The sequence below is a fragment of the Aotus nancymaae genome, unplaced genomic scaffold (genome assembly GCF_030222135.1).
Source record: "Aotus nancymaae isolate 86718 unplaced genomic scaffold, 86718_ANA_hifiasm-v0.15.2.pri h1tg000022l_1, whole genome shotgun sequence".
In the NCBI taxonomy this organism is placed as follows: Eukaryota; Metazoa; Chordata; class Mammalia; order Primates; family Aotidae; genus Aotus; species Aotus nancymaae.
Window position 1 is genome coordinate 40,428,059 of NW_026988435.1, and position 25,232 is coordinate 40,453,290.

At 36.4% G+C, this 25,232-nt stretch overlaps 1 protein-coding gene across 5 annotated transcripts in view; it reads left to right on the top strand.

The window, feature by feature from the left end:
• The window catches only part of DYRK1A (dual specificity tyrosine phosphorylation regulated kinase 1A), a 146,141-nt gene that overhangs the window by 36,214 nt on the left and 84,695 nt on the right, over nt 1-25,232 (top strand). For 3 of the 5 annotated variants that reach the window (XM_021669480.2, XM_021669482.2, XM_064380147.1), the window contains exon 2: nt 18,034-18,119. In XM_021669480.2, coding sequence (XP_021525155.1) covers nt 18,110-18,119 — 10 coding nt within the window. In that variant the 5' untranslated portion in view covers nt 18,034-18,109. Of the gene's footprint in view, nt 1-14,260; nt 14,278-18,033; nt 18,120-19,517; nt 19,623-25,232 lie in introns of those variants that run through there. The other 2 variants (XM_064380148.1, XM_012445553.3) reach the window with 2 other exon arrangements.

The window sequence follows — 25,232 nt, forward strand, 5'->3', positions numbered from 1 at the left end:
CCTCTTAAGTAATCATTCTGTGGCTCAGGTGGTTTCACCTGGCCCATGTGCATTTGGTCCTCATGGCTCCCCTGCATTCAGACTTCTGGAGATCCCCTTCTGTGCAGCTCCCTTCTCTCTGGCACACACCTTTAGCTGCCTGAATTCTTAAACTTACCTTCACATCTCAGCATGTCTGCCATGCTTTGCTGAGATTCCAGTTCCCTTCACCATGTTGGGAAATAGTTCCCAGACAAGCAGGACACTCATGACCCTACAGGGATCACAGTCTTGGGCTACCATTTGTTGATAGTCAGGAAACAGTTGTCTCAAGTATTTTCTTCAGTTTTATGGTTGTTTAAATTGGGAATGTCAGTACCAGTTATTCTCTTGTACAGAAGCAAGATATGTGAGGATTACTGTTTAATACCTGTTAGGCTTCTTCGTAGGTGCTTGGAGAAATAAAAAGATTAAGACAGTTAGTTTCCTGTTGAGCATGGCTGGGGTGGGATTGTGAAGTGGAATGTATGGATTTAGAATGGTTTGGTATAAGCAAGTACCCAGCTTCATGATTCCAGAATACAATTTTGCTCTTATGGCATGAACATTCTCAGAAAGTACAGGATATAAGGGTGAAAAAACAAGCTGAGTGGTGGAGACTGTTTTCTTTTAGGTAGATATTTAAATGATTTTTTTAGTGATGTCAGCCTTTGGGTGAAGATGAGGCCCATTGAGAGGACTCTACAGCAGTTGAACCTTGTTTCCCACCTAGGGTTGGAATCATGGCCCAGGCAGATGCTGTGGGTCCCAAGCTCTGCAGGAATGACTGAGGGCTGCCGTTTATAAAGCAGCTGTCCCATTATTGGATGTCTTTGTTCTTTTATCTATTTTCTGCATACTCTCCTGCAACCTTTTCCTAATTCTTGGCTTTAGTTCTGTTTTCTTTTTTTTTTTTGAGACGGAGTTTCGCTCTTGTTACCCAGGCTGGAGTGCAATGGCGCGACCTCGGCTCACCGCAACCTCCGCCTCCTGGGTTCAGGCAGTTCTCCTGCCTCAGCCTCCTGAGTAGCTGGGATTACAGGCACGCGCCACCATGCCCAGCTAATGTTTTGTAATTTTAGTAGAGACAGGGTTTCTCCATGTTGACCAGGATGGTCTCGATCTCGACCTCGTGATCCACCCACCTCGGCCTCCCAAAGTGCTGGGATTACAGGCGTGAGCCACCGCGCCCGGCCTAGTTCTGTTTTCTTGAACTACAGGGAGCGAGTCAAGTCATCCCACCTCTGTGAGACTTGCTTGATTATTTAAAGGCATCTATGCATGACTGCTTCAGTCTTTCGTTGTCTTGACTGCACAGCCTTAGTACTTCCAGATCCTTACCCGCCTATTACTTTCTCAGGAGTTTTGAACTTCCTCAATAACTTTTTAAAAATATGGATCTAGGATTGAAAAGAATCATGAGCTTAGGAAGCCTTATGGATAGAAAGACTACAAATTCAGGTCTCACTGGCCAAATATCAGAAAGGTTATTTTTGACCTTTCTCAAATCTAAATGTTTCTCTCTTTTAGCAATCTGTACTTTCCCTCATAACTGTAGCATGGTGTGGTGTTTGTGTGTGTAGTCATTCATTAGTGAGATTTTTGTCTGTTTCCTACATTGTACTGTGAGGTCCACGAAGTGGAGGCACAGTGACAGCAAGCCTCACCCTACCACTCCAGTGCTGGACATCATCCAGTGTCATGGCATCGTTATTTGTGTGTGTTCAGTTATGTAAACTTGTTTCTCAGTTGTATCAATAGACATAAGTAAGTTCTCATTGTTGAAGTTATTGAAGTGTACCCATATGTATGTATGATGATTCCTTTTTTTTTTTTAGGGATAATATATATATTTATTTCTTAAAAATTCCAGAGGATGTCCCAGTATTAGCCATTTTTTGTCCCTTCTATGGCCACATGCAGTTATAGTTATTCAGTACAACACATGAGGTATTTGAAATGCCTCAAATGTCAAAGAACACTCACTTATCTCTGGCATACCATACTTTGTAAGGCAGAAGTATTTTCCGTAATGGTTACTGCAGAGTGTTAACTGATTAAGTTTTAGTTAACCAGAAGCATACATTCCATAGCTATTCCAGTTAACTGAGGTTTATATCCATAAGGACATTACCAGAGATAGAAAAATTTCCCTTTTCTTCAACTACAGACCCCAGCCACCAACACACCATCACTACCTTCTTGAAAATATAAAGTGATGAGACAGGTTGCAGTAGCTCAAGCCTGTAATCCCAGCACTTTGGGAGACTGAGGCAGGCGGATCACTTGAGATCAGGAGTTCAAGACCAGCCTGGTGAACATGGTGAAAACCCATCTCTACTAAAAATACAAAAACTAGCTGGGTGTGGTGGTGCATGCCTGTAATCCCAGCTACTTGGGTGGCTGAGGCATGGGAATTGCTCAAACCTGGGAGGCAGACATTACAGTGAGCTAAGATCATGCCACTGCACTCCAGCTTGTGGTACAGAGCGAGACTCTGTCTCAGAAAACAAATTATATATATATATATATATACACACATATAATTATATATATATATATATATACATATAATTATATATATATATATACATATATATATATGTGTATAAATATTACTTTAGTAGTGATTTTTACTAATGAAAATTTTAATATCCTAATTGCCAGTATTTAGAAAAATTCTTTTTGAGTTGATATTTAAAATAATTTTGATTTTTTTAAAAAAATAATCATCTACAACTATTTGATATAACTTTCTTCTCTACTGCTACCCCTCTACCTCTCCAGGCCCATTGCCTTGACTAGTAAAAGTTTGCTGTTTTTTTTCCTTCTTGACATTTTCCCGTCCATCTCCATTTATATATAAGTGCTCATATTGTTGTTATACTTACACATATAGGTTGAGTATCCCTTATTTGAAGTGCTTGGGAGTAGAACTGTTTTGAATTTTGAAATATTTGCATATATGTAGTGAGATATGTTGGGGATGGGAACCAAGACTAAACATGAAATTCATTTATGTTTTATTTACTGTATGCAGACAGCCTGAAGGTAATTTTATACAGTATTTTCCGTGATTTTGTGCACACAGTAACGTTTTTGCTGAGCTGTGGCTGTAACCCATTATACGAGGTCAGGCGTGGAATTTTTCAGCAGTGGCATCATATCTGTGCTCAGTAGATTTACAGTTTTAGATCATTGGATTATAGATGCTCAACCTGTGCTTTTCTGTGACAGAGTAGTTTGAAGGCTTAATTAAAATGGCAATTGAATATTATTTTATCTTTGTTTTTGGTTTTATAATCAAACCTTAAATTCTCTAGACTTCACTTTCCACATTTGGTAAAGGACTGATTTGAATTAAATGAAATCGAAGACATCTTAGCTCTAAATATAACATATTATGTGTTAAATTATATAATTCATATTTTAGATATCATGAAAAATGTGTTATTTATAATGTTAAAAAATGTGAAGACAAAAGTCAATTATAACTTTGGGTAGCAAGAAGAGATTTTGGGGGAAGTTGCTAAAGTATACAGTTTTTCTCCCTCAGATTTGTGGAGAATGTCAGCTGATCAGACTGGTAGTGCAATCTATCTATTGCCCAGGTTGGCACTAGGAAGTTTGAGCTGTATCGATCCCTCAAAACTGACTGATGATGTCTGAAAGGGATTTTTACCCCAGCTCCCTGAAGTTTCACATTTCAGCTGTACATTTGTGTTAACACAACGAATGCTTCAAAAAAGGTTATAGAAATCAAAACTTACATAGGCAAATCTTTGTTAGTGACTTAGTTAAAAACATTTCATGAATAATAGTTTCCCAAGCTATTTTAACCCCTTTCCCTTTCCCCAAAGAGAAATAAAAAACAGAACCCCACATATTTTGCTCAGTCATGGTATGCATGTAAGCTCTCTTGTCACAAAGTGTCACTGATTCTTTAAATTTCTTTTAGTTAGCTTCTTTTGTCCAGTAGTTCACTTATTTTGTAGTATGAAGATGACTGTACTTCTGACTCTCTTCTCACATACTCCTGCTTTAATTTTTTGAAAAACTTTAAATTGCAAGAAACTTCAAGCATATACAGAAGTGGAAAGAATACTATAATGAGCTCTCATGTCCCTATCCTCTTGGCTTCAGTAGTTCTCAGTGTTTTACCCATCAGACTTTCTAACACTTACAGTGTAAATAATGCCACATTTAAAAATACTCCTTTTAGAAAAGAGGCTTAGCATGTAAAAGGAAATAAATAAACCAGAACTGTTCCCAGGATTTATCTGATTAAGCTATAGAGAGTTGATAATTTTATAAACTATTTCTCAGCACATAGAACAATCATTCTCTGTAGCAAAAATACTACTAGCTTTTGTGTCCTTTGCGTCGGATTCAGTAACAGAACTAAACGACAGCAAACGCATTTGTTGTACTGTTTGGTTGCAAGTATCACTTAACTGTGCTTACTTGTCTCATCTTCAGTATTTACAAATTTTAACTCAACATTTGTTTCAGTTGCAACCCAGAGTGGACTTTTTAGGAGATGAGTTGGTTTGATGCTTATGAGTTTCTTTTACTCCTTTATTGGCAGTCTGTGGTAGTTGGGACTTTTAGCCTTCTGGAGGGTGAGGTGAACAGGGCTTTTTCCACATGCATACAGTTACCTGCCATTCAAGGTAGAGTGGGATAGGGTGGTAATGGTAGCATAAATACTGCTGTGCCAGGGTCACGTCTATAAGTGTGTGGTGGGAACTTCTGGGGGAGACAGCACTGGAATTGGGTTTGGATGTGCCATTTACGGGCAGAGGTGAATAAAGAAGACCCATGGAGTAGCCTTAGCAAGAGAGTGGTATTTGGGTAGTAGGACTTTGTCTATTGTGACTAGAGTGTAGATGTGTACTAGGAGATAGAATGAAAAGGTTGAGGTAGTAGTAATTTACAATTTAACAGTAAAAAGCAACAGTGCATTGATCACTTGCTGTGGAGTGTTTTAAATGCTTTACAGGTGCCACGTCTTTGATAATACAGCAGTTCTATGGGTGCAATAAATGATGGAGCCAGGAGTTCAGCTGGGGCAGGCTGGCTCGTAAGGTGCCTTAGGGCCTTGAATGCCAGATTAAGCGATGCTAAGCACTTTTTTGGGTATTTTTGGATGGTGATAGCTAGCAGGATATTAACTAATTGTTAAAAATAAAGGTATTTGTCCATTGTCGTGAACTTTTTAACCTCTGTTGGAGTTTAAAAAATTGGAAGTACTTAGTGGTTACTCAGTGTGGCCCCTAGTTAGAGTCCATGTTGAAGGGACTGTTTAATTTTTAATGTTAAGATGAAAGCTGAATTTCTTGGACCATTTTTTTTCCTTGTAAAAGATGCTTATATTTATAAAAATTGTGATACATTAAGAAGTATCAGAGAGAGATCCAAGATGGCTGATCACTAGCAGCTCGAGCACTTAGCTCCCAGTGAAAGCGCAGAGAACGAGAGAACACCACACTTTCAGATGAATATTTGTTACTCACGGACCAAGTGATTCCCAGCGGAGGAGCCCCACGGGTTGCCAGGGCGACTCTCGTGGCCGGCGCGGCAGTTTTGCTGGCGCCTTAGAGCAGCAGTTTTTGGTGCAGAGTCCGGAGATTCCCGGGCAGAAAAGCACCATCAATCTTAACACCGCTGTTTTGGCCGGTGCAGTGGATTGCTCAGATTTCGGCGCTGGGAATCAAAAAGTTGGACGTCTGCTCAGAGACCTAGTTAGAAAGTTGGTAATTACAAAGACGACAGAGGGATAAATATATAATGAAGGGAAGAAAGCAGCCTAAAAAGGCAGAGAATACTCAAAATCAGAGTGCCTCTCCCTCTACAGGGGATCGCAATTCCTCATCAGTAACGGAACAAGGCTTAATGGAGAACGAGTGTGTTCCAATTACAGAAGCAGGTTTCAAAATGTGGGTGATAAGAAACTTCCGTGAATTAAAAGAACTCGTTCTAACCCAATGCAAAGAAACTAAGAACCTTGAGAAAAGGTTTGACGAAATGCTAACGAGAATGGACAATTTAGAGAGGAATATAAGTGAATTGATGGAGCTGAAAAACACAACACGAGAACTTCGCGAAGCATGCACAAGTTTAAACAGTCGAATTGATCAAGCAGAAGAAAGGATATCAGAAGTCGAGGACCAGCTCAGCGAAATGAAAGGAAAAGACAAGATTGGAGAAAAAAGGATAAAAAGGAATGAGCAAAGCCTCCAGGAAATATGGGACTATGTGAAAAGACCTAATTTACGTTTGATAGGTGTACCTGAATGTGATGAAGAGAATGAATCCAAGTTGGAAAATACTCTTCAGGATATCATTCAGGAAAACTTACCTACCTAGCAAGGCAGGGTAATATTCAACTCCAGGTAATACAGAGAACACCACAAAGATAAATATTCTTCAAGAAGACCAACCCCAAGGCACATAATCGCCAGATTGATTAGGGTTGAAATGAAGGAGAAAATACTAAGGGCAGCCAGAGAGAAAGGTCAGGTTACCCATAAAGGAAAATCTATCAGACTTACAGCAGACCTCTCAGCAGAAACCCTACAAGCCAGAAAAGAGTGGGGACCAGTATTTAACATCCTTAAAGAAAAGAACTTTCAACCCAGAATTTCCTATCCAGCCAAACTAAGCTTTATGAGCGAAGGAAAAATTAAATCTTTTGCGAACAAACAAGTACTTAGAGAGTTCACCACCACCAGGCCTGCTTTACAAGAGCTTCTGAAAGAAGCACTATACATATAAAGGAACAACCAATATCAGCCTTTCCAAAAATATATCAAAAAGCAAAGAACATTAACACAATGAAAAATTTACATCAACTAATGGGCAAAACAGCCAGCTAGCATCAAATGCCAGTATTAAACTTATATATATTCTAATTGGATAAAAAGCCAAAACCCATCGGTATGCTGCATCCAGACCCATCTTACATGCAAAAATACACAAAGACTCAAAACAAAGAGAAGGAGGAAGATTTACCAACCAAACAGAGAGTAAAAATAAACAAATAAACAAAAAGCAGGAGATGCAATTCTCGCCTCTGATAAAGTAGACTTTAAAGCAACAAAGATCAAAAGAGGCAAAGAAGGACATTACATAATGGCAAAAGGATCAATGTAACAAGAAGAGCTAACGATTCTATAGATCAACGAGACAGAAAATTAACAAGGACATTCAGGACTTGAACTCAGACCCGGAACAAGTAAACTTAATAAACATTTATAGAACTCTCCACTTCAAATACACAAAACATACATTACCACCTCACACCTATTCCAAAAGTGACTACATAATTGGAAGTAAATCACTCCTCAGTAATGGCATAGCATTTCATAGGTTTAAATGAAATATTGGTTGGCTGTTTGTTTGGTATTTTCTTCCCTTATTCCTTCCTGACTACATCATTAAGTATAATTATTGGTATAAAAGAGGTTTTCAATACCCATTACTAAATTGCGTTCTAGCCTGGGCAAGAAAGCAGTACTCCTATTCTCTCTCTCTCTTTCTCTTCCTTTTTCCTCCTCTTCTTCATTCTTTTTTTCTTTCTTTCTTTAAAAAAAAAATCAGAGATCTTTTAGCAGTAGAAAATAAATAAATGTATTGTCTTATTCACTACATTAATAAATGACATATGCTTTACCAAAAAAAAAAAGTATTAAAAAATTAGTAATTTCTCAGAATTTTATTATCCAAAGACATTCCTTATGAATAATCTTCAGTGTTTTCTTTGAGCATTTTCTATGTATTTTACTCTTCTAAAACTGTGCTTTGGGAAAGGCTTTGGGTCCTTCCTAATATAATGGTATGACTTTCCCTCTCCTGTAGTGAAGCTTTCAGAAGAATTCAAGTGATCACACAATATCATGTCTGTTACCTTTTTTTGTGTTGAACATTTTTATTATTTATAATATTTTAATAAACTTTTGTATATACATTTTGTATTTTCTGTTATGAAATGGATTTCTAAAAGTAGGGATTGAACATGAAGCAAAGTGGTCTACAAAAGGAACATGAATCTGTGGACTTAAAGACTTATTTTGAAGAGTATAGGAACAATCACATTTGCCAGGACTCATGTTTAAATAGACTGTGTACAGATGTGGAGGTCATAAATTGAGAAAGCATGAGATTTGAGCAAGAACAATTTACGGAGGTTTGTTAATAAGATTTGAGAAGATAAATGGAAAGTCTTGATGTTCAGTTGGAGAAGAAACTGAGGAATAAGTCTTTGTGCATGTGAAGGGTGTTTTATTGGCTATTAAGTGTTTTGTAGACTATATAGTTATTTTCTGTTTCTTCAGAATGTAGCAAAAAACAGTGTGAACTTAAGTTGGTATAGAGAAATTTAGGAGATAATTTGTGACTAGGGATTGGAAGCTCTTGGAATAGTTTATCATGGCAATTCTTATTTGAAATGGGTAAATTTTCACTATATTTAGGATTTTATTCTGCTTAAGGAGAGGAGTGGTTAAGATGGTGTCTTACAGGTATTTCTAGACCATTTAGTCGCAAGATTTATTTATTTAGAGACGGTCTCACTTTGTCACCCAGCCTAAAGTGCAGTGGCATGATCATAGGTCACTAAAACCTCAGATTCCTGGGCTTAAGCAGTCCTCCTACCTTAGCCTCCCCAGTAACTGGTATTACTGGTAAGTGCCACCATGCTTGACCTATTTTGATGTTCATTCCAGTTTTCTCACCTATATTGTGTGTCTCTTGGACTTACACAGGTAGAAGACAGTTGACCGGGCACTGTGGTTCACGCCTGTAATCTCAGCACTCTGGGAGGGAGGATGCGGTAGAAGGATCACTTAAGGCTAAGAGTTTGAGACCAACCTGGCTATGATCACAGTGAAATTCTGTCTCTGCTAAAAGTAGAAAAAATTATCTGGGCATGGTGGTGCCCTCCTATAATCCCAGCTACTAGGGAGGCTGAGGCATGAGAATTGCTTAAACCTGGGAGGCGGAGGTTTTTTAGCGAGCTGAGATTTCATCACTGCACTCCAGCCTGGGTGACAGAGTGAGACTGTCTTTAAAAAAAAAAAAAAAAAGTCTGGGTGTGGTGGCTGACACCTGTAATCCCAGCACTTTGGGGGTCTGAGATGGGTGGAACATGAAGTCAGGAGTTCGAGACCAGCCTGGTCAACATGGTGAAATCCTGTCTCTACTAAAAGTGCAAAAATTAGCCAGGCATGGTGGTGGGTGCCTATAATCCCAGCTACTCAGGAGATTGAGGCAGGAGAATCGCTTGAACCCAGGAAGCGGATGTTGCAGTGAGCTGAGATCACACCATTGCACTCTAGCCTGGGTGACGTAGTGAGACTCTGTTCCCCCACTACCCAAAAAAGACAGTTACACTACGTGAAGGTTTGTAGTTTTGACTGAAAGGACGAACCAAAACAAGCAAACAAACAAAACCCCACCTATAATACAGGTAGAGTAATAGCATGCTCGTGTATATTGATTTGCCAAGTCTATGAATCAGGTCCCAAAAATTGTATATTCAGTTTAGTGAGTCCAATGGAATTTGAAGTATAGATGTAGAAATGTTGACATTAACAAATGTCATATGTATTAGGATTATGACAGTATGTCTACTGACACGGTAGTGTGTCAGTCCTTTTTATAGAATGTCCATTGGTTGAGAAAATTGCAGAATAGCAATTTTAAGGTTTAAGGTTTAAGGTTTGTATTTCATCACAAAATACACATTCATTTTAGAAAATTTAGAAAATACAGATAAGAATGACAATTCCCTGCAGTTTCTCTGTTCTGAGATAACTACTGTTTCCATTTTGTATGTAATCCACCATTTATTTCCCTGCACATAACTACTTTTTCTCTTTTTGAAAAACAAATATATGTAATCTGCATATTGCTTTACAACCCACGTTTTCTACAGAAAGCAGTATTTTCATTGTTGTTATTCCGCTATGCCAATCTGTTTGTTGAACATCTACTGTGATACAGAGATATGAGATCTAGTGATACTTCCCCCAAGTAGTAGATAATGCCACTGGAGTGAGTATATAACATAAATAATTAACAGAATATAGCAGGAATATATGCAAGTTAAGAGGAGAGGCTACAGTAACATTCAACGGGATGAAGGCAAATTGAGGTAATCTTGAAGATGGGTGGGCAAGAAGGGGCAAATTTTAGGTCGAAGAAATAAGCACTAATACAGAAGGGGCTTAAATGTATTTTATGGAATGTCACATTGAACTGAGTTCAGGGGAGTAAGATAAGATCATATATTTCTAAATTATAAAGGGGTTAAATCCAGCTTGAAAGTCCTATGTCTCAGAAAAGTATGTGTAGCAGATTATGTACAATGAATTAGGGCAGGGGATAGAGATTTTTAAGCACAGTAGTTCCCAAACTTGGCTGGGTCCAGGATTCATCTGTAACATCTTGTTAAAACAAAACACATATTCTTAGGTCCTTGTCCAGGCTTCCTGAATCAGGATTTTTGGGAGTAGAGTCTGATCTAGTTTAGGGAATCTCTCCTGGAGTTTCTGACATAACCATCAGGCCTAGGAGATGTAATTCAAGGAGGCATTTGAAATACTTACGGTGAATTAAGGACTTGAATCAAGTGACTAAAGTGAGCATGGAGAAGAATGGAAAGGCATGAGGGACTTTGAAAATGGTTAGGATTTAGTAAGACCATTTAGAATAGACAAAGTCAGCAGCTTGTAACAAAATTACTGAAAGAATGGTGGTGCAGGGAATAGAGATGGGACGTTCGACTGGAGAACATGTTGGGCAGGAAGGTGATGAGGACTTGTAGGCACAGAGAGTGGAGGCACGGATATGGCACTGTAGGCAGCCACCCATCAGCTTGTTAGATTGGATGTTGAGTGAGAAGTTAGAGCAGAGAAGAGAGTTTGAAGTATTAGTTTGGAGTAAACCTTTGAAAATATTTCTTTTGCAGAAAGATGTATAGAGAAATGAGTAGAGTGGCCAGGGGATAGAACCACTCAGAGGTTACATCTGAGGTTAGAGCTAAATGTGAAAGAGATGTGGATTATTTGGAAGATAACTAGTGTTGTAAAATACAAGAGCATAAATTTTAAGAATTTTTAAGGGGGAGCAGCATTTCTCTGTAAACTCCGCAAAAGTGTGGGAGGGAAAGTAAGTAAAACTGAACTCACTTTACTACTTTTAGCAATAGACTCATTGGAAGAAAATGTAAGCTATAATGACAGTGTGTGTTTTTGATTATCTTCTGTGCCTTGTTATTTTTCTGTATTTCTGAGATGCAAGGATAATTAAAAGGAATGGTTTACAAAATGATATATAATTACATACATATAAAAGTACATATAACTAAATATATGTATGCATGCGCTCATGCAAATCAATTATATATTAACATTTTATGTATACATTATATATGTATGTATATATTGTATTACAGAACATCCTGTATCAAAAAGTTGGTACTGTCGGAACGGAGGGAGAGAACAAGGGGTTTTCCAGTACATTTCTTATAAGCTAGTTATGAGAAGGCTTGCAGGCTACTGATTCCACATATTCTTTCTAAATGTCTTCTGTCTGATAGATACTGCTTGGTTTAGGGAATACATACATAAATGAGATTACCCTAGATGTTCAGGTTAGTGAGGGAAACCTTACAATAAATGACACAAAGCGCTAGATCTCAACTTTGATTCCCAGAGCACCTAGAGGGTCATTGAGCCACCCCTTTAAAGTTTCTCTTAAGATCTAGAATTGATTTGAATAATAGAAAGTTTGAGCACGTTATGTGTAGGTGACATAAAAGAACATCCTTAAGCAAGCATATCAGTTAAAGAGATTTGTCTTCATGGCTCTTGGCGTTTTCTTCATACCACTTTGCTCTTAGAGTTCCTGTTAGCAGAGGGAAGAAGCAAGATCTAAGGTTAAAATTCATGCTAGTGAAAATTAGAACAAGCCACATACCCCCAATAGGTGTTTGCTTAAAATGCATTTACGTTTTTGCGATGGAGTACTGTGCATCTGCTAAAATGATGATGCAAATATAAATTGTTGATATAAAGATAATTTTTTTTTTTTTTAAAAAGCAGAGATTCCAACACCAAACTTCAGGTGGTGGAATTTTATTAGGTTGGTGCAAAGGTAATATGGTTTTTGCCCTTGGGTTATTGAGCTGATGGTGATACCCATTTACCAGGACTAAGAATACAAAAAAGGAGAAGAGGATTTTTTCCCCTGACTTCCCTGCTCTTTTCTCCCTTTTTGAGTAGGGGAAATGGTAGATTCAGTTTAATATGGTGAAAAGCAGTGACTTTGTAGTCAGTTTGCTTGGATTTGAATATCTCTGTATTATTAGTTGTGTGTGACTTGGGATGGCTTCACTTCACCTCTCTGTGCCTTAGTTTTCTCAGCTGGACAATGGAAATGGTAGTGGTACTTACTTTATGTAATTATTTATGGGGTTTAGTGGTTTAGAGTATTTATACCGGTGCCCGTTAAAGGTAAGTTATCCCGTGCAGTGAAGCGTAACTGACTTTCAGGCTCAGTTCATTGAGGTCTTCTGGGCCTGAAACTTTTATAAGCCCACCTTATAAAAGTTGACTTAATTCAATATACTACGTACTAAAGTAGTTCTTAGTGTGTAGGCTTTTAACTAACTGTCTTAGGAATGAGCCTTTGGAACTTAGGTCTGCATATGATAGGGGTATTTTCTACTGTTTACTGGATAGAGCAGTCACTTTGTAGTAGTGGGAGTTAGGTTCCCGAAAAGCTGTGTGGTCTGACAATTCATGTTTGAGGAACTCGAAACTCAAGAGAATACATAAATAGTTGATAGACTTGAAGGTCATATAAACCTGTGCAAATCATTGTAAATGTTTTCACATTGTAAAGGTAGACAAAGGACAGCAAGCACAATAGAATATCAGTGGTAGTTTACATATTTTGAATTAGTGACAGGGTACCTGTACTATTACTTTACACTTACTGATGATAGCTTACTTCTAGAAACTTCTGTTTCTCCCCTTCAGTTTTAAAAATGATTTGTCAGTGCATTATGTATTGTTGCAGGTAATGTGCATATGAGGCATTTTCCTCCTGTTTTCCGCTATTTGTTGGTGTGTCCAAATGCTCGGTGCCTAATTTTGTCTATTAAACCCAGATGTGGTCCCAGAGATACTGAGTTGGTTGTTTGAGATAGCAAAAATTTGGGGCTAAACTTACTTAATCTGCTCAGCTTTTAGTTCTTAAACCTTCTTCCTAGTTCTTTTCACATAATTGCCTGAGAAATAACGTTTCTAGCGTCTTTAACACATATTTCAGTTATTCCACTTATAAAATGCTATAGGAGTAGTAAAATCTAAGACCCGTGTTTATAATCCCACATGTTCTTTTACCTTGACCAAGGTTTTAATGCAAAATTGACTCATCTGCTATTGGTTTTTGCCTTCTTTTCAGTCTGTCGCCTTAAATATATATATTTTTTTTCTTTTTGTTTTTGAGACAGGGTCTCACTCTGTTGCCCAGGCTGGAACGCAGTGGCATGATCAGGGCTCACTGCAGCCTTGACTTCCCAGAATCAGGTGATCCTCCCACCTTAGCCTCCCTAGTAGCTGGGACTACAGACTGTGCCACCACACCCAGCCAAGTTTATTATTTTTTGGGGTTGAGATGGGGTTTTGTCTGTTGTCTGGGCTGGTCTCTAACTCCTGGGCTCAAGCAACCCACCTGCCTCTGCCTCCCAAAGTTCTGGGATTACAGGCATGAGCTGCTGTGCCCAGTCTAAAAATTTTTTGGTAAAGTGAAAATACAGCAACCTGTTACAATATTCTTGAATCAAAAATTTTCTGCTAGATGAACATTTGGGGAAAATGAGTATTCTGTTCTAAATTAAAATGCCTTTTACAAAGTAATTACTGCTAATGAGCTCTTGTTTTTTCATCTTTAGGATGGTTGATGCAGAGTAGTACGTATAGGGGCTAAAATCAGACTTAGACACATGTGAGTTCTTGCATCTCTGTAATTTTCTTGTAACTATTTCAGTGATCCTTAATGAGTGGCATCTTGCCATGGTGAACTTTCATGTGGGACCAGAGTTCACAGACTGTGACCTTAGGCCAGTTAATCTTTCTGACCCTCGCTGTTGATGAAGTGGAAGTAACACTACCTACTTGTAGAGCTGTTAGGAAGTCAAATGTATCAACGTCTATAAAGTGTCTCAGCCGAGTGGTTGGCTCACTCATAGTAAGTGTTCCACAAATGTTCATTTCCCTATAATTTTACTAATCATTTTGGTGCATTATTATATTCTAAAGTCTTGTGTTTCTTGCTCCCCCCCACCTTTTTTTTTAAAACTGTGACTGTTTTCTAGGGTTTTTGAGGGGAGCGATAAATGTTCTGGGTTTTTAGGATTTCACTTATCCTCAGTTAGCATATTATTGCTTTTTCTCTGTAATGCTGGTTAATCATCTTATTGGAAATAAAAGAGTTTTTTCTTGTGTGTTAGGCATCAAGCCCATGATACTTCTATTTTCCTTTTGTTTGACTCCTTTAGGTATTATAATTTTAGATAATCTATTTCTAAAATTGCTATATGGAAAAAGAAGACTTACTTTCTTCTGTCACTTTAATTTGTTAGTGTAAATGAGCAAAAGTTTATAAGGGGGTGTTAGTTAACAGTGTATAAATTTTAGATTATGATGTAAGTTTAATTTATGGAACCTAATTTTAGATCTAGTTTTTCTTGATTTCTATTTTGTAGCTTTTTTGAGGTTGCTTAATTTTAATGGGCATCATCTGAACTATCTACCTTTTTAGTTCCCAGTGTACACTATATTTTATGTTTTCATGTGGGTTGAATTTTTTAACTTGTGAAATATGTGAGAATTTATTTAACATATAAAATGAAGTAATAAAAAACAACTTAGTATTTTCTCCCAGCTTAAGAAGTGAGACAGTGCTTAACTAGTACTTTTGATGCTCCTTGTTATCATACTGATTTTTTAAAAATCTGCTACTTGTAATACTTACCTACTACTTAGTTATTTTGAAATTAGATATAATTTTTAGTTTAGTGTCATTATAAAACATTGTCACATTAGAGAACATATTGCATCTGCCATTTAGTTTATTAGTTCCTAAGTTAATCTGAACTTGCCTATCATGCTAATGCATTCATTTCAGTCACAGCCTTAACATTTTGGATCTCTATTGATTAGTATTTTAAATTTTTTTATTGTTATTTTTTACAAATCTTAGTATATCAATGCTTTTAATAGGTGACTTGATTCCCCCCGGCACCCCTGCCTATGCCCCACCCCTGACTGTGGAATACAGACACCAAGAGACTAAGCCCAGTACCTACCTGTAGAAATTGTCTTGTCCCTGAAGTTATGCTGTAGATTAATTTTGTGCAGTGATACAATGCTTTGTAAGTTTAACTTCAAAAAACCATGTAAGCTCAGTTTCTGATTGTTCGTAAACCATCACATTGCCTTTGGCAAACTGAGCTAAAACATACTGTAAAAGATTTTGAGGATTATGAGAGGTTCCTGTGGTAAAGATAGATGTTTATCATTAGCATTTGATTGTTACTCTGTAGTTTGTGAATGGCTTCATTTGCAGGAGAAATGATGAAAAATATACTCTTATTTTCCTCAAAAAAAAAAATTAAAATATGACTGTCTAGATGTTTAAACTTCTTTAGGAAGAAAATCATATCTGTAGCTTATCTGCAAAGCACATTTGGTGTGTGGATTATCTGCTTATTATAAAAACTCTGACCTCATATAAACATTTTTGTTTTTGAAAAGTGACCAGCCTGAAGGAAGAATATATGAAATAATCACTCGAGTCTTTATTTAAAGTAATCCAGGGTCAAGATTTCTGGAATTTATTGTTACTTAGCATATGATGGTTTAGTTGCTATATAAGTCAGCAGCAAATTTTGTAACTCATAAGAGATCTTTTAGGTGGCCTTTCAAATAAGTAATAGTTAATGGATAATGTCTCAAAAAGTGTTAGAAATTTTGATTTATATTTCTTACCTTTAGATATTTAAAATAGTAATGAAATAATCTGCTAATTGCTAACCATTTTTAATAAAGAATACTGATAACCTTAATTGATTCTGCTTCTTATAAAGAACTTTTGTGTCAGTCATATCTACTTCTATCGCTATTGGTGAGGTGTAAGTAGCATTGTAACATTTTCTAGGTGAAGACTATGATGTTGGGTGCCTAAAGGATTTGATTATATATATAGTTCATAGCTGGAGATTGAATTTATATTTCTTTTCCTATACTTTATGTCAGAATTTTAAAGACTGCCCATTTTAGGGAAAAGATTATTAGAAAATGATATCCTTTGAGTAAAGATACTATTGATTCAATTATTATTTTTACAAATAGAACTATTCTGATGCAGTACTTGAGTGTTCCTTCATCCGTCTATTCATATACCCCCCACAATTGGATATCAGCTGGCGGTAGGTCTAGTGTTTAATGTAGTACCATAACAGGCATTTGAATTGGAATGGGAGCTCTTCAGGAATAGAATCTGGAATATAGGTAATGATTTCAGACACAGGCAATTCCTGATTTAAAAATAACTCACATAAACCCCTGTTTCTGAGGTTCTTTTTCAGTGAAGTGTCTACTATTGCTGCTATTTGGAGTACAGAGTTGGAGCTTTTAAAGAACCTGGGAGTTCAAAAGTATAAGGAGAAATAAATGAAAAGCAGAAATCTTTTGAGGCCATAAATATAGACTCAAATCTGTATTATTATAACACCACTTGGAAGTCTATCAATAAGAGATTTATTTGGGCAAACTAGAATGGTTGTTGGAAATTGCAAATCTTAGTGTGAATTATTTCAGTTTAGTTGGTTTCTTTCTTTCGCTTACCTGAAATGAACTATACTGAGGCAATAGGGGCTTTGTATAGTAATTTAGGAGTGTAAAATAACTTAGGGAAAAGGATTATTAAGCGTTATGATTGGGATGACATCATGTGAAGTTTAGGAATTGGAGGCATTGGGAATCGAGAGGGTGCTAACAAAGGAAAACAGCTTATATTAGAATTTGTCTAGAGGATTGAAGACATTTTGGTATCTCTTCTGGAGGAGCCCTGGTGCCCTTGACCAGGAACATATCTTGGAGTCAGTAGTTTTCATGAGGCTGGCATAGGAACATGACCGCCATATGCAACATTGTTATATTTAGAATATTCCTTGAATTAATTCCACAGTATCAATTTAAAAGATAAATTTTTGACCCAACTCCTTTATAAGTTAGGTTTTAACCTTTACGTGTCTTTACCTCATCTGTTGTTATGAGTTGGTAACACTGAGGTTACTTGCATTTTCCTGTAAGTTGTTATGAATTTTTCAGGTCATCCATGAATTATCAGTGGAAGCAATAAGTAGGAAGTATTATAAAACAATTGCAGTAAAATAAGAGAAACCACTTGGAGAGCAAGAAGGCTTGTGGACTTAGGGGAGCAGTTGTGAGAAGTGTCTCAGAACTTAATTTCTAAATCACATTGGTAGACTGACATGTTGCCTTTCCCTTAAAAGTAACTTTGATTACCTCTGCCTTAATGGTAAACTACCATAAAAGTGAATTTGCATTCATCTTGATTTGTGAACTGATGAAAATTACAAACTGTAGGGTTTTTTCCCCAGATAAATTAAATAGTGGAATATTCAGGTTTATTTTGATACCTAGAAAAGGCCTGAAATTTTTGATGGTAGTAGGCACATTTTGAAACTGTTCTTCTTTTCTCTGACAATTGAATACATTTTATGTATAGTTGATTTTGATTATTGAAGACTAAGGAAAATTGCTTTTAAGTAAGTTTAAATGTTAGAAAACGAATTTTGCACATTTGAAGTAATTTTATCTATATGTTTTGGGATTGTAGTTATGTTAGATATTCCTCAATTAGGGGTAATTGTCTTGCATCATTATCTCTTATCATAATCTGTTTTTCTTCACACAGTGTTATAGTTTTGCCGCTGGACTCTTCCCTCCCTTCCCCCACCCCATCAGGATGATATGAGACTTGAAAGAAGACGATGCATACAGGTGACTCAAGTTTTGAAATACAGTAAAACTATGGCTATGAGAATGTGGGAATCGATGGTATATTTTGAATTGGGGAACTTTCTGATAAATAGCGGTTAGTGGGGGGAATTGTAGATCAGTAAATGCAAAGGTAGTTGGGCTATCTGTTAAACTTACTTTTGAACTCAGATTGATAATCAGTGATTTATAGTGGTATTAATACAAATACAGCATAGTAATTGCTGGTACTTAGGCTTTTCAAGAGCTGGCTAATATTTTGGTGGGAATTAGAATCTTTCTGTTAATAATGTAAATAACAACAGTCACCTTTATGGTTGAATGCATGTCTCCCCCAGATCCCTATTAGAGTATGGCAAATCTTTTATGGGAGTAGATGTTAGTAGGATATCATTAAAAAGACTGACAATTAAATTAAGGATATTATCCCCATAAGTATGGTTTCTTAAAAAGATATGCTCTGGGATTTTGTTTATTCTTTGCTAGTTCTGATATCCCTGCCTTCCATTTCCCTCCCTCCCCTCTTCCCCCCTCCCCTCCATCCCCTGCTTATCCTTTTGTCATTTGTATTTTTATATAGAAGAAGCATTGTGAAGGCAATTTTGAAATAATATTTTTTGATTGCTTTATAATTAACTGAGGTGATCTTACACATGGGAAACTGGAGGCTATTCCGTATGTGACTGTGTTCAAATTCCTGAAAATGTAGTGCAGCTAATGTATAAAGTGTTAATAACTTTTGAACTTACATGTTCTTAAATCAAGCATATTGTAAGGCATTTTGTTGAACTAAGTGACTTACATTTGAAACTCTGTCAGATAGTCTTACTTGATTATATTTATATACTAATGTTTGAAAATGTGATTGGTAACTGGAAAATAAGTAATTATATAAATCTTAAATTGATAAATCGCTAATTATATCATTTGTGTAGTTTTTGTGATTGGTTTTTATTTTTGGTGATCTGGGTTTTGCCTAGGGGAAAAATAACCATTTTATGATTTTAAGATTTTAAAAAAATGTTTCAGGTGTACCATTTTGTATGAAGAAATGTGCTTGAATATATTTGTAAGTTAAATTGGAGATCATATAATACTTTAGATTCATGTGGAAGTCACCATTTTAAGACCGATGGTAATTGTTGTTTATGTCAAAGGTGATTGAGCAATCATCTGTTACTCATTTGTCATGCATGCACACAGGCTTGCACATGTATGTTTGCCTGTACATATTAGAGGTATGCCAGGTACACATTCTGGCTGAATTGCTCACTGATTGTTAAAAGCACTATGATGCTGAAGCTGAAGATCACCATCATAGAAAAACAAATAGGCATATTTACAGAAACATTTTTAGAGTTTTATGCATATTTTTTTGTTGTCAGATTTTATAAGTTTGACCTTTTGGTGCAGGAACTATTTCTCAGCATTGTCAGCTCCTGGATTGCTCCTTGGGCGCTATACTGCACATTGGCTATACCAAGTAGATCCTCACTTTCGACTGAGGTCAGTAGAGGAACAAAGTATTTTTGGGGTATCTCATAGATTTATCTATGAATATTACTGACTTTGGAGATTTTTCTCTCATGAAATTTTGGAGTTGCAAAGTTGCTATTTATCCTCACAAGACGTGGAGGGTTTCCAAATAGCTCTTTTTCTTGAAAGGCTTGTGGCCTCAAAGGAATGAAATAACAAATACAGTTTATAGTTATCTAGTTAATTGTATAAATGCTAGAACACAAGAAAATTCTACAGATTAGATTTATGATAAAATCCAATCTCTTATTTAGCCTTGTATTCTTTAAAAATTATCAGCATTTATTGGCTTACAAAGGAAAAAACCCAGGAAAGAAGATCTAGTTCTGTAATAAATGTATTAGCTGTTGGTGTATTCCCTTTCTAACAATTTGAAAGCTAATAATTGTTTTTGAACATAAAATTAACAGCTTTCAAAATCATCATTAAATAATGTAGTAGTTTGCTCTTGTATTACTATGCACACATTTATTCAACTGATAGAATTTCAACACTTTAAAACTCATGAGTAGATGTTCACCCAACGTTATTTCTAGAGAGTGCTTATGTACATTTGAAAGCAAGTGTTCTGTTTTCTCCAGGCCTTGTTTTTACCCTCTGGCATGGTTCATGGTACTGGCTTTATTTCGTTTGTTAGATGTGGTAACTTACTCACCTTTTCCTTGATGAGGCACAGGTTCAGGGATGCTGGAAAGGACACTGAAGTATGCATTGGTTGATTGGCCTTGCAGAAGTGAAAGCTTAAAAGTAGGTTTTCAGGGTAACTCTGAGGTGATGAATATATTAATTAGCTTGATTGTGATGATCATTTCACTTTGTATATGTATATCAAAATGTCATGTTGTACACCTTAAATATATACAATTTTTATTTTCCAGTTAAGCTGTGGTTGTGTGGCGAGGGGAAGAGAAAAAACTAGCTTTATTGAACACTAAGCCAAAGTTAGACTTTGATGCATTTAGTCCATGTGTGTATAGGTGTTTCTGTACTTATTTAATTTGAGGATCTTTTGGTATGTTTTCAAATACAGTTAGAATATGAATGAGGTAAATTTGGGTTTTCTTTTGATTTTTGAAAGAACAAATAATTTGTTAACAAACATTTATTTGTTTGGCATTTGCTTTGTACCAGGTACTATTATAGGTGCTCTGCCTACAAGGATCCCCGAGCTTATGGATAACAAATAAATGAGGCAGTGGAGGTTTTTGATAGAGTTTTAAGACTCATCTATTGAATTAAAGGCATGCAGAGAGAAAATAGAGAGTACTGTCTGGGTAATGACGTTGACAGTAATGGCTTCAGCTGATGCCTATGTGCTGAGGTTATCAAAATCTCTGCATCCCATTCTTCTGTTCTGAGCTCCACACTCAAGTAACTGCTTCCTGGTTGCCTATCCCGGATATTCCCTCCTCCTCCCCCATTCAGTCCTCTTAGTGATGAGTGACACCCTCCTACCCCAGCACACCATCATTTGGGGAACCTGGGAACCACTCTTTGCCCTTTTCAATCATAAGTAACCAAATTCAGTTTATTTAAGGTGTAGAGTCACTTCTAAGATTAGACTTGGGAAAAGCACTGCCTTGGAGATTACCATGTATATGAACATAAAGGCTTTTATATAAAGAAACCTGTGTAAACCAGCATTTCTTCAGTTTATTTGTTTAAGGGACCTCCCTCCCTTTTCTTTTTGATTTATACCCATTAATATCCTGTGGAACATGATTTGGAAAAATGTGTTAGAAATAGAAGTTGCTATCATTCTTTGTTTTGTTAGAAATAACTTCTTTAACAACTAAAAAATATTTAAACAATAGTGAAATAGTGATATACTAGCCACTTTAAAATGTGGAATAGTTCCAAAGCATACAGACCTATCACTTTTTGAGGATGAATAAACATGGAAATTTATTTTTAAATGTGCTGATTTGTTCATATTGTCTTTGTCATAATTCTTATGCATCCACTATACATACACACACACACACACACACACTCTCTCTCTCTCTCTCTCTCACTCACATGTATGTGAATTTAAGTTCTTAAAACCATGTGTGGCAGAGTTTTAATTTTAGATTCTCTTAACTCATTTTAAAATGTGAATTTTGTAGGACAAAATTTTCATATTTCCAGTGATCACAGAAATGTGGTGTATTCATTACAGAACAATTAGATTGCAGCAGTCACAGAAATGGGGTGTATTCATTACAGAAGTGTTAGAAATCAGATCTGTAAACTACAAAAAACTCAGCTTTTATTTCATTTTATTTTTTTGAGACGGGGTTTCTCCATGTTGGCCAGGCTGATCTCAAACTCCTGACCTCAGGTGCTGGAATTACAGGCATGAGCCACCGCGCCCAGCCAAAAGACCCAACTTTTAAAATCCCATCATGTGCAGGGTACACTGGGAGAATGAAAGGGCATGCACATTGTGATATTTAGGTAACTTACCAGTTTGCCTCCACTTGGAATTGTTCTTCTTGTTTGTGTGTCTGATCTTTTCCTTTGTGTGTTCATGTCTCAACCTGAGCAGTTTGATTTTTTCTTATTGATTCAATGAAATTATTTTTCTAGTAAGTTACAAAGATAGTGGATTTGCTTTTGCTTTCGTGGTTTTACTTCTCCTTGTTTATTAGGTAATACAAAATCACTGAAAAATTTCAGAAATTTATAAATATATATAGAGAAGTCTAAGTAAACATACCAGTTTTATTGTCCTCTACAGTGTGGCACATTCTCTTCTAGGTTTCTTTTTTTTTCCATGCCATTTTTTAATTAATTGAGATTAGTTTGAATATTCAGGATGATGTGGTTGGGTAAGATACATTTTATACTCATATTGACTAACATATCATAAATGTTTCGCTACATCGTCAGAAGCTTACGGTGGTGATCTGCTGTTACTTTGCACTTGAAACAAATCCAGGTTACTCAGAATTAGAATGCTTTTGAAGATCAATTACTTTTTAGATATTTATTTTAAAGTATACTTATTTTCTAGTTAAGTATCTCTTATTTTTAGGCATTAAATTGTTGGTTTTTTGTTTTTTGTTTTTTGAGGTGGAGTCTGACCCTGTTACCCAGGCTGGAGTGCAATGGTGCAATCTTGGCTCACTGCAACCTCCGCCTCTCGGGTTCAAGCGATTCTCCTGTCTGAGCGTCCCGAGTAGCTGGGATTACAGGCTTCCAGCACCATGCCCGGATAATTTTTTGTATATTTCTTAGACATGGGTTTTCATCATGTTGGCCAGGCTGGTCTCGAACTCCTGACCTCGTGATCTGCCCCCCCCCCCCCGTACTAATATCTGTGCATAATATTTGGCTGTAAAATTAATTTTCTTATAATGGATTCCTAGGAGTCATAGTGTTTGAAAATTTTCAGACCCTTGATAAAACTTTTCAGAAAGCTGTTTGGTAATATGTACCACTCTGTATGTTACAAGAATGTCTCTTTATTTTTCTCAGCATTGGGTATGATAGAAATGAATCTTAATTCAGCAGGCAAAAAGAAGAATCTTTCATTTTGGAAAAATAAAGTAGTATTTTATCTTTGGTGGAGGATATATAAGTGCTTTAGAAATGCATAAAGTAAAAAGACAGCTACTCCTCTTTTTCTAATAGTTTAGATTATTTCTTTCTAGCAAGTGTTTTTTGTTTAATTCTTTTATGGCATTTACACATGTTGTTTATTGGTTTTATGTCCAGCTAGTCTGATAGTTCCTGAAGATTAGGGGGTTATGGCTTAGGCTCTTTGTGTGCCTGCTGTCTGGCAGGATTTCCGGGACACAGGAAGTGCTCAGCAAATACAGAAAGAATAAATTTTGCCATCCTAATGGCATTTTAAGTGCCTACAAATAAGTATATTAATGCTTGCTTTAATAAATTTCTCCAAGTGGTTTTAAGAGTTTCTCATTATTTTCCATTTTTTCGTTTCGTAGTTTTTTTTATTTGTTTCTAAGTGGAAGTAATTAATAATGATTCCATTACGTGTGTGTCATATGAAAGAACATTTGATATTTATAGAAAAGATCATAGGAAACCTGAGGTGTAAGCCACATTGTAAAATTGAATTTCTTACCTCTTTATTTAAGACCCAGGTAAAAACAAATACATTTATAGTCATGATTTTCGATTTCAGGTATACTTATTAAGTGTACCTTGAAAGAATGTCTGACTTCTAGGAAGATGACAGTAGAACATAGTTTTAAAATTTTCTCATTTTCCCCTAGATAGAGACAGAGTAACTAGGTCATCAAAACCAAAATGTCACATTCAGCATCTGCAAGACTAGGTGAACAGTATCCCCAGTGACTCACATACAAGTAAGTAGGTGAGAGTAAATGTCTACTAACAAGACCTGTGTGGTATCAGCATTTGTGCAGAAGGAGGCATGAGGGTGTCTGATGGACCTGAGAATAGGAGAACCCAAGATAACCAGCAGAGACTCACTGTAGTGAGAGACTTGTGGCAAGTATGTTTGAGAACAGCAGCTGGACCTGGAGATAGTTTTGAGTTCCCTGGAGGACACAGTAAATTCTGAAGAGAGGTTAGAGTTGTCTGATCTCGATGAACTCTCAAAACTAACCAGCTTAAGCTCCCTTCCCAGTCAAAGCCCTACACCAAGGAGACATGACTGGGAATAGAATCCACATTAAGGAAGCTGGAGACAATGAGGGCAAAGGAGAAAATGTCACATGAAAGTGGGATAAGATAAAAGCACAGGAGATCTTATTCATGAGTCTATTTTTTGGTATCCTTCATGAAAACAGAAAAGAGCTCTTACTGGAGTCAGAAAAGCTACTCATTTCCCCAAAGTTTTTTTATTTTAGCTCATTTTTAAAAAATCAAGTTAAAACTTTATTTAAAAAATGAGCAATAGACAAGGATCATAGTCAAATACCCCACAGAGTTTTTATAAGAGAAAAGCATAAGGAGCAGAATATTATTACTGCAGACAATGAAAGCATGCCAGAAAGAATTGTACACAAAATAAATGAAACTATAACCTGTTTCAAAATAAACCCGGAGAAATTTAGAAAATGATACAAATATTAAAGCACAATGTAAATCTGAATTAGGAAAAATTAGAAAAGTGGTTGATAACTCAAGAAAGAGAAGTAAAAGATCATTAAAAAAAATGAAGCCTAAACATTAGAGTGAAAAACACAATATACAATTTCTCAGAAAACTGTTTAAGATGAATAAACAAGGAGAAATGAAGAAAAATGAAGCATTCCAGACAGTGACAGTTATAGACAGGCAAAGAAGTTTCAACATTCAAATAATAGGAGGCTCTGAAGAAGAACTAAAGCAATGAATCTTAAAATATAACTCATGAAATTTTGTTGAAATTTGCTTTGCAAACTTTTAAGAGATAGGGTCTTGCTTTTTTGCCTAGGCTGGAATGCAGTGTGGCATGAGCTGGCTCACTGCAGCCTCCTGGGCTAAAGCTATCCTCTACGTTAGCTTCCCAAGTAGCTGGGACTACAGGCATGTGCCAGTACACCTGGCTAACTTCTTTATTTTTATTTTTGTAGAGATGTGGTCTTGCTACGTTGCCTAGGCTGATCTTGAACTGCTCAA